The sequence below is a fragment of the Nerophis ophidion genome, linkage group LG03, assembly GCF_033978795.1.
Source record: "Nerophis ophidion isolate RoL-2023_Sa linkage group LG03, RoL_Noph_v1.0, whole genome shotgun sequence".
Classification (NCBI taxonomy): Eukaryota; Metazoa; Chordata; class Actinopteri; order Syngnathiformes; family Syngnathidae; genus Nerophis; species Nerophis ophidion.
In genome coordinates, this window is record NC_084613.1 from 72,842,173 (window position 1) to 72,852,576 (window position 10,404).

The following is a 10,404-nucleotide window of genomic DNA, read 5'->3' on the forward strand; positions in this document are numbered from 1 at the left end:
TAGTAGGCTAAAACAGCTAATATATAGACACTTAGTTAATGTGTTGTCTTCATTATAACACTTATATAAGACTTTTAAAGTAATTTTGATAGTAAGCTAATACAGCTAAAACAGACACTCAAGGTGTTGTCTTCATTAGATCACTTATATAAGACTTTTAAAGTCATTTTAATGGTAAGCTAATAAAAATAATACAGACACTTACTTAAGGTGTTGTCTTCATTAGATCACTTATATAAGACTTTTAAAGTAATGTTGATAGTAAGCTAATATAGTTAATATAGACACTTAATGTGTGCCTTCGTTCTAACACTTATAAGACTTTTAAAGTAATTTTTAGAGTAGGCTAAGACAACTAATATGGATACTTACATCATGTTTTGCCTTCATTATAACACTTATATAAGACTTTTAGAGTCATTTTAATAGTAAGCTAATATAATACAAACACTTACATCATGTGTTGTCTTCATTATAACACTCATACGATACGTTTAAGGTAATGTTGATAGTAGGCTAATATAGCTAATATAGGCACTTAATGTGTTGTCTTCAGTACAACACTTATATACAACTTTTAAAGTCATTTTGATAGTAGGCTAATACAGCTAATAAAGACACTTACATCATGTGTTGTCTTCATTATAATACTTATATAAGACTTTTAAAGTCATTTTGAAAGTAGGCTAATATAGTTAATATAGACACTTAATGTGTGCCTTCATTCTAACACTTCAATACTTTTAAAGTCATTTTGATAGTAGGCTAATACAACTAATATGGACACTTACATCATGTGTTGCCTTCATTATAACATTTATATAAGACTTTTAAAGTCATTTTGATAGTTGGCTAATATAATACAAACACTTACACAATGTGTTGTCTTCATTATAACACTTATATAATACTTTTAAAGTAATTTTGATGGTAGGCAAATAAACTAATAAAGACACTTTCATCACGTGTTGCCTTCATTGTAAGACTTATACGACTTTTAAAGTAATTTTGATAGTAGGCTAATACAACTAAAATAAACACTTCATTAATGTGTTGCCTTCGTTAGAACACTAGGCTTTTAACTTTTTGCGACTCCAGACAGATTAGTTTTTTTTGTATTTTGGGGCCAACATGGCTCTTTCAACATGTCGGGTTGCCGACCCCCGCACTCAGAAAAATAATCACTTTAGCTAACAAAGGAATTTGTTGTGGCTTTCATTCCAGACTGGTCTGAGACACAAACTCCGGATGCTTCCAGGGAAAATGGTCAACACTGTCTACAGTGATGAGGAGAAGGGAATCCAAGACAGGGAAAGCAAAGAGGAGACCATCTTGGCCATGTTGGGCATCATTGGGACCATTCTCAACCTGCTAGTCATCATCTTTGTCTACATCTACACCACGTTGTAGAGCGCTCTGCTTTTGCAGCGCTGGACCGCCAAGCTGCGGCCATGTGGACCAATGAGGAGACAGGCAGAGGAGCGCGTTGGCGGACAGAAGCCAAGCCATACAAACATCCAGTTAGTTGGGACTTGTACATAATGCATGAAGACTGCGGGCCGATCAGGCTTTAAGGAGCAGCTTTTCTCCACTCATGGACATCAAAAGATGGCAAATACTTCTTTTTTAATGAATATTATTAAGTCAAATAAAGCTGTAACGTGTGCTTTTAATTCAACATGCGGGTTTTGGGGCTTTTTCTAAAAATATTTTCTCAATAAAACCTGTGTCTTTTTGACCAGACGTGTGTAAAAGATCAGATATGATCATACAGTTGACTTTTAAAATGTGGTCGTTTTTGTGCTATATTCTTGAGGAGAAAAAAAAAGTGTGTAAATTTGTGTAAAACTTTGTTAAAAAGAGATTTCATGGAATTTTATGGATATATCACTAAATATATTTCATTTCATATTTCAAGAACAAGGGAGAATTTGAACTCGTTTATATAAGAAACATTTTTTGACTACATTTCACATTACTAACATTTTATTTGTGAGTAAATCAACAGCGCCTCTGCTGGTCCCAGCCCTGTACTGCAATCAGTTTTGAGTGCAGTACATGGCTGGCACCAGCAGAGGCGCTGTTGATTTAGACAATTTTTTATTAAAGGCCTACTGAAATTAGATTTTCTTATTTAAACGGGGATAGCAGGTCCATTCTATGAGTCATACTCGATCATTTTGCGATATTGCCATATTTTTGCTGAAATGATTTAGTAGAGAACATCGACGATAAAGTTCGCAACTTTTGGTCGCTAATAAAAAGCTTTGCCTTCACGGGAAGTATGTGCACGGGACGTCACCGGTGTGAGGGCTCCTCACATTCTCACATTGTTTATAATGTGAGCCACCAGCAGTAAGAGCAATTCGGACAATTTCCCCATTAATTTGAGCGAGGATGAAAGATTTGTGGATGAGGATATTGATAGTGAAGGACTAGAAAAAAATAAAATAAAATAAAAAGCGACGGCTCCGGGCGGCGGCAGTGTGAGCGTTTCAGATGAAATTAGACACATTTACTAGGATAATTCTGGAAGATCCCTTATCTGCTTATTGTGTTACTAGCATTTTAGTGAGATTGTAAAGACATACCTGATAGTCATATGGCTGCGGTGAACACGCCAGTGTCTCAGAGAGAAGCCGAGGAGCTAAGCTCACAGCTGTCTTTTATGACAGCTACTGCAGGAGGACGAATAATCCACTGTCTCCGGTAAGATATATATCACAATTTTCCCATCCAAAAACATGCTGGATGACGTAGACAAACATGTTGGTTTGACCGCTCTGTGTTAAAGCTTCACAACAAACAAAGAAACATCGGCTGTGTCTCGGTGCTAAAGGCAGCTGCCAACAGCATTGGTCTTTATAGTCTGCATTATTAATTGAACAAATTGCAAAAGATTCAGCAACACAAACGTCCAAATTACTGTGTAATTATGTGATGAAAAGAGACGACTTTTAGCCGTAAGTGGTGCTGAGCTAGTATGTCCCCTCCAACCAATAACGTCACAAACATACGCGTCATCATTCCGCGACGTTTTCAACCAGAAACTCCGTGGGAAATTTAATTTAGTAAACTAAACGGGCCGTATTGGCATCTGTTGCAATGTTAAAATTTCATCATTGATATATAAACTATCAGACTGCGTGGTCGGTAGTAGTGGGTTTCAGTAGGCCTTTATAAGAAAAATCATACAATTAATTAATTTTTCAAACTGAGACTCACTGGCCGTAGCTCATTTTCTGTGAAGAACATATATCAGAATACATATTTAATGACCACACACCATACAAAAATAAACCTACTCAGTGGCCTACTGGATAGAGTGTCCTGAGATCGGTAGGTCATGAGTTCAAAACCCGGCCGAGTCATACCAAATACTAAAAAAATGGGACTCATTAGCTCTCTGCTTGGCACTAAGCATCAAGGGCTGGAATTGGGGGTTAAATCACCAAAATGATTTCCGGGCACGGCCACCGCTGTTGCTCACTGCTCCCCTCACCTCCCAGTGGGTTGAGGGCGATGGATCAAATGCAGAGGATAATCTCACCATACCTAGTGTGTGTGACAATCATTGGTACTTTAACTTTTTTTTTTTTTTTAATCATCACTAAAACGACTTGGTGGTAGTTTATCATCTATGTTTAGCAACATTTAGTAACACAATTCTAAAATTGACCTGTGTTCGAAAAACAAACACTCCTATTCAAGACTTGTTTTTGGAAAAATGTTTCAGGGTTGTTTACAGTAAAAAATCAAATTTGCTTGCATGTGTGAGTGTTAGGTAGAAAAGCGGTGACTTTCTTGGAGAACACTCATTTGATTTGCAAAATAAAAAAAAGTCAGTTAGTTCTCGCAAAAAAACAAATCCTGTCTTTTACTTGAGTCAATAAGGTATATGTTTTTTATATTCATGTAAAAGTCATTGAATTACTTTACAGATGCTACTGATGTGATCCCATTCCGGATCACATCTTGAGTTTATGTTTAAGTCCCTTTTTGTGTTTTGCTTATTTCTGGACTCCGCCGATCCCTTTGTTTTCATTTGTCACCATGGCGACTTAATTTTCTCCTCCTGCACACACCTGTTTGTGATTATTGTTTGAGTATTTAAGCCCGCCTGCTACCTTAGTTCGTTCTGGATGTTTTGTTTGCTCTATGCAACAGTTGCGTTGGTTCTTGCTTTTTGTATTAACCTTGCTAAGTCCTAGCTTAGCTTCCGCGCACTTTTGTGGACTGTGAACTCGACTCTTGCTAAACTTTAGCATTTAGCTCTCCGTGCTTTGGCACGCCTTTGTTTTACCTTTTGTCAAGTGTTATTTTGTATTTTGTATATTAAACAAGCTCCTACCTGCAATCCTGCCGGCTCCTAGTCCTGTAGCATCCGGGGGTGACAACTCACGCGCACCACAATGCGTCCAAGACGCAACAGCTACGATGTACACGTACAATTGAGTTCTAGGTTATTTTATATTCATGTAAATGTCATTGAATTACTTGACAAATGCTACGTTGTACACAAACAACCGAGTTCTAGGTCATTTGGTAGTTTGGATGGATCTGTGGTACAAATGTAGAGTTTTTCTGCATGTTGACTGTGCGCCTTAAACATGTTCAATTATCAGGTTTTTATTATCTCGTGAAATACTTCACTTGTCATGTACAGTATATGTACAGTTCAGTACCAATGTCCCATTTTTAATAATGCTGACTTAATGGTCAATTTTATAAACGTTTTGTTTCTTAAAATGTATGAAATCGAAAAATGATTTCCTATACCTGATCCGTGGTGACACAATGCAGCTCTGATGAACCCTGACTTTGTGTTGATACCCAATTTTTCTTGGTTAATATTTTTTTGTTTAAATTGTTTGAGGAAAGATATAATCCACAATTAAATGCATGGAGGTACTGTTTGTACAAATTGTTCAGTTCTGAGTCGCCATATTGGTGTACAGTCCAATGCAGGGGTGTCCCAAAAGAGTGAGTTTTCGGTCCGGCAGCCGCTTTGACGTATTCTATCAATTTAATTAAATCATTAAGGATTTATGCCAAAAGGTTACAAGGAAAAACTGCATCATGTTGTTTGCCAGTCCCCGACATCACGACTTCAGAAAGTGCCTGAGACCTGCCTGTCTCCATACTCACAGAAACGACACAACAGTGACTTTATCGAACTCGGTCAAAACTTTACCAGACCGCCAGGAAGAAGCCGTACCTGCGAGTACAAGCTGCGTTCTGGATCCGCTCTGCGGCCACTGCGGGACCGAACTCCTACCAGGTGGATCGAGAAAGTCTGCTTTAAGCTGAAATCATGAGGAAAAACCGCCTTGTAAGCACACAGAAAAATATACTGAATGTATTTGTGATTCTTGTAAACATTATTCCTGAACTCCAACAGCTATACTGGTGTTACATTCATGCAGATGATTAAACTCATTGAATCCTGAGAAGCAAAAGCAATGGTTTTGTTTTTTTTCTCTCCAAAAAGTTTGTTCCGGTAATAGAAAATATCCAATTAATAACGTAGCGCCAATAGAGCCGGGCTATTCAACCGTATCGTTCTGGGGACACATTTTTTACATTGCAAAGGACACAAGTCAAAAAGTGCATTACAACTGAAACAGATGTGTATGACTGACCTTCAAGTGGTGCTTGTGGCTCGAAAATAGGTTAAGCCAGTGTTTTTCAACCACTGTGGGATACAGTCTGATGTGCCGTGGGAAATTATCTGATTTCACCTATTTGGGTTAAAAATATTTTTTGCAAACCAGTAAATATAGTCTGCAAATGATGTGATGTTGTTGAGTGTCGGTGCTGCCTAGAGCTCGGCAGAGTAACTGTATAATACTCTTTTATATCAGTATGCGGCAACCGGTAGCTAATTGCTTTGTAGATGTCGGAAACAGCGGAAGGCAGCATTCAGGTAAAAAAGGGGTGAAATGCTTTAACGTAAAATAAACAAAAAGTTGAGTGCCCCCAAGAAAAGGCATTAAAGCTCGGGGAAGGCTATGCAGAACAAAACTAAAACTGATCTGGCTACAAAGTAAACAAAAACAGAATGCTGGACGACTGCAAAGACTTACTGTGGAGCAAAGACAATGTACAGCCGAACATGACATGACAATCAACAATGTCCCCACAATGAAGGATAAAAACAACTGAAATAGTCTTGATTGCTAAAACAAACTAGAAGCGGGAAATATCGCTCAAAGGAAGACATGAAACTGCTATAGGAAAACACCAAAAAGAGAGCAAAAGCCACCAAAATAGGAGCGCAAAACATGAACTAAAACACAGCGCACACATGAATGCGCACTGAGGCGACAGAAGGTTTGTGTCATGTTTGTCCTCAAACAAAAAAAACATATTTAAAAAAAAGTTATTTTCCCCCCATCTTTTTTTATTTTTAATCTTTTTTAAAATAATGCTCCAGGGAGCCACTCGGGCAGCGCTAAAGAGCCGTATGCGGGTTGCTTACCCCCTGGGTACCTTCTCAAGAAGTGACAAATGTGTCACAAAGTGGTGGTGACAAACCCCAAGATGCAGAGATGACAGGCTTGGAAAATGAAAACATGGTTTTAATGTCAAAAAAAAAAGGCAAGGAAAACAAAAACCAGAAACCAGGAAATAGCAAACAGGGACAGGAGTCAAGATCCAGGAAATAGCTCTCAGCTTCCAAAAAAAAAAAAAGGCAGTCCAATACTCCAGCCCTCACTGGAGGGCAAGGCAGGTTTAAATAATGCCTCTGATTAGTGCTCAGGCAGCACTAATCAGAAGGAGGTGGAAATAATAAGTAACCATGGTAACTAAAACAAACAAGGGTGCACAAAAAACAGGAACCTAAGGAGTCTTAGATTGAAAATAAAAAAGCATAATCCAGACCACAGATCATGACAAAATGACAAAACTTCCCAAAACAGCAATGATAAACATAGAGTAGCCTACTGTAACCTCCTCGGCCTTCTTTTTTTTTTTTACAGAACATACAGAGCAGATTGTGTTGAATTGCTGATTGATGCTTGAGCTCAGCAGATTTTCCATGCAAGACGTTCAATCTCGCTGAGCTGACAACTTGAAGAAAAGCTGCGCGGGCGATTAATTCATCCGCCACATGCGCCACACCAAATCAACAAGACGTGCTAATGACTAACAATAGCCGACGCTTTCTATTGTCATTCAAGACCAGGTTTCAGCGATGGCAGAAAAATACAGTAAAATTGAATATGAGCGGAAAAATAAACACTGTACCCTAATAGTGGCATTTGTATGCTGGGAGGAAAAAAAAATATTTAGTCAGCCACCGATTGTGCAAGTTCTCCCACTTAAAATAATGACAGAGGTCTGTAATTTTCATCATAGGTACACTTCAACTGTGAGGGACAGAAATGTGGGGAAAAAATCCAGGAATTCACATTGTAGGAATTTTAAAGAATTTATTATTGTGGAAAATAAGTATTTGGTCAATCATTCAAAGCTCTCACTGATGGAAGGAGGTTTTGGCTCAAAATCTCACGATACATGGCCCCATTCATTCTTTCATTAACACAAATCAATGATCCTGTCCCCTTAGCAGAAAAACAGCCCCAAAGCAAGAGGTTTCACCCCCATGCTTCACAGTAGGTGTGGTGTTCTTGGGATGCAACTCAGAATTCTTCTTCCTCCAAACACGACGAGTTGAGTTTATACCAAAAAGTTCTATTTTGGTTTCCTCTGACCACATGACATTCTCCCAATCCTCTGCCGTATCATCCATGTATCCATTTTGGTATAAACTCAACTCGTCGTGTTTGGAGGAAGAAGAATACTGAGTTATTGACTTGTGTGGAGTGCTAATAATCCATGCTAACATGCTATTTAGGCTGGCTGTGTTTACATAGTGCATCATTATGCCTTGTTTGTAGGGAGATTTGAGCTTATTTAATTTCCTTTACTTATTTCGCCTGTGTATTTCATTTACATTTACATCTCTCATGACACATTATCTGTAAGTAATATTGGCTGCATTTCTGTGCCATGTTGTTCCAGGCCACAGCAAACATTACCCAGCTTGCAAAGATTGTAATTAATCCATTAGAAGACAGCCTGCCATTTCCTTTAACTTGGACACACACATCTCTACCTTTAGCAGTTTTACGCCAGTCATTTCCAGGAATTATCTCACCTTCTGAGACACTTACTTAATGTGTTGCCTTCATTATAACATTTACATAAGGCATTTCACGTCATTTTGATAGTAGGCTAATATTACTAGTATAGACACTTACATCATGTGTGGCCTTCATTCTAACACTTATATAAGACTTTTAAAGTCATTTTGACAATAGGCCAATACAACTAATATGGACACTTACATCATGTGTTGTCTTCATTATAACACTTATATAAGTGTTATAATGAGTTGCATCCCAAGAACACCATATGTACTGTAAAGCAAGGGGGTGGAAACATCATGCTTTGGGGCTGTTTTTCTGCTAAGGGGACAGGACGATTGATCCGTGTTAAGGAAAGAATGAATGGGGCCATGTATCGTGAGATTTTGAGCCAAAACCTCCTTCCATCAATGAGAGCTTTGAATGGTTGACCAAATACTTATTTTCCACAATAATTTACAAATAAATTCTTAAAAATTCCTACAATGTGAATTCCAGGATTTTTTTTTCACATTCTGTCTCTCACAGTTGAAGTGTACCTATGGTGAAAATTACAGACCTCTGTCATCATTTTAAGTGGGAGAACTTGCACAATCGGTGGCTGACTAAATACTTTTTTGCCCCACTGTATGCTTGGAGGGAAAAATAATAATTATGATATAAACAGCCGAAATGTATAATCGCATTCCTGTAATTAAATCGAAGCGGTGAGAAAAATGGTCTTTTTCCATGAGGCTAACAAGCAGGAGCAAACGTGCTTCAGTATGTGATGCAATTTCATAGCTGCAGGCGTGCACAATAGGCTGTGGGGGCCGATGTCCACATGCACTTCTCAGATGGATTACACCATCTTTTTTCATCTGTAGGATGAAAAGTACACTGAAGAATTCATGTTAAAAACAAGCACAGCTTTTCTGCACTGATCTTGTTGGGGTAAAACAGCTGCAATGTTAATACCGTATTTTCCGGAACATAGGGTGCACTGCCGATGAATTGAATTGTTCAGGATGTACACCGCCTTCCGCTGAGATAGGCTCCAGAACCCCCGCAACCCCGAAAGGGACAAGCGGTAGAAAATGGATCTTCGAGCTGCTTTCTGACAGTCGAATCAGGATGTGGGCCGTCTTATTTACATTGCTCACCTTTGGCAGTGTCATCTAAACCCCGTCATCGTGTAGCGTGCAAGGACGGGAGTGGAAGAAGTGTCAAAAGATGGAGCTAACTGTTTTAACGACATTCAGACTTTACTTGAATCAATACCGGAGCAGCATTAAACAACCACACCGGAAATGTGTCCTGTGAAAGAACGTCCGACCAGAACTTTGATAACTAAAGTTCCTTGGGTGAATAATGTAGACTCACTACGCCGGTATGTTTCAGCGCTTTCAGACAGCTATAAGTAAGAACTTTACACTACTTTGTATTAGAAATGGCAACAGTGGAGGATTGTCCGCTCTGAGATTGGTAGGTCATGAGTTCAAACCCCGGCCAAGTCATACCAAAGACTATAAAAATGGCACCCATTACCTCCCTGCTTGACACTCAGCATCAAGGGTTGGAGTTGGGGGTTAAATCACCAAAAATGATTCCAGGGCGCGGCCACCGCTGCTGCTCACTGCTCCCCTCACCTCCCAGGTGGTATGCAAGGGTGACGGGTCAAATGCAGAGAATTATTGTGCCACACCTAGTGTGTGTGTGACAATCATTGGTACTTAACGTCCCATAACAAGAAGATGGAGAAAAAGAAGAAGCTTGATGACTACGGTGTCGTCACAGACTACAATGGCGGACGCGTGTAATTTTTTAGGATGTATGCAGATCACCAATACAGATCAGCAGGTCCAGACTACAAAGGCGGACGCGCACAATTTTTTTGGATTTATGGGGATCTCAAATACAGATCAGCAGCTTCCACAAGGTAAGAAAAGTAGATTTTGCATACTTTTGCGAAAGAAAACGTCTGATAATATGTCTTACCTTTTACACACACTATAATAATACGTTTGTACTTGTATGTTTAACGCGCCAACAATCCATCAAGCGGTGCGGCTTCATAGCTTGCCAAAGTCGTACTAAATTACGTTGATAGATTTTGTGTAATGTCCTTATTTTTCAAAGGAACATTTAAAATGTTGGTGTTGTTTACTTGATACATATTGCCATCATACTGCAGTTTACATTTATCTCTTATGTTTGACTGCCATCTGGTCACACTTATCAGTACACCGTGTATCATATAAAAAAGCTTTGA

General features: G+C 38.8%; 1 protein-coding gene across 1 annotated transcript in view; it reads left to right on the forward strand.

Annotated features, from left to right (window-relative positions):
- Window positions 1-4,075, forward strand: part of LOC133550037 (protein TUNAR-like) — a 40,390-nt gene extending 36,315 nt beyond the window's left edge. The window contains exon 2 of the mRNA XM_061896034.1: window positions 1,225-4,075. Within this exon, the coding sequence (XP_061752018.1) occupies window positions 1,225-1,410 (186 nt within the window). The 3' untranslated portion in view covers window positions 1,411-4,075. The remainder of the gene's footprint in view (window positions 1-1,224) is intronic.
- The last annotated feature ends 6,329 nt before the right edge of the window (window positions 4,076-10,404 follow it).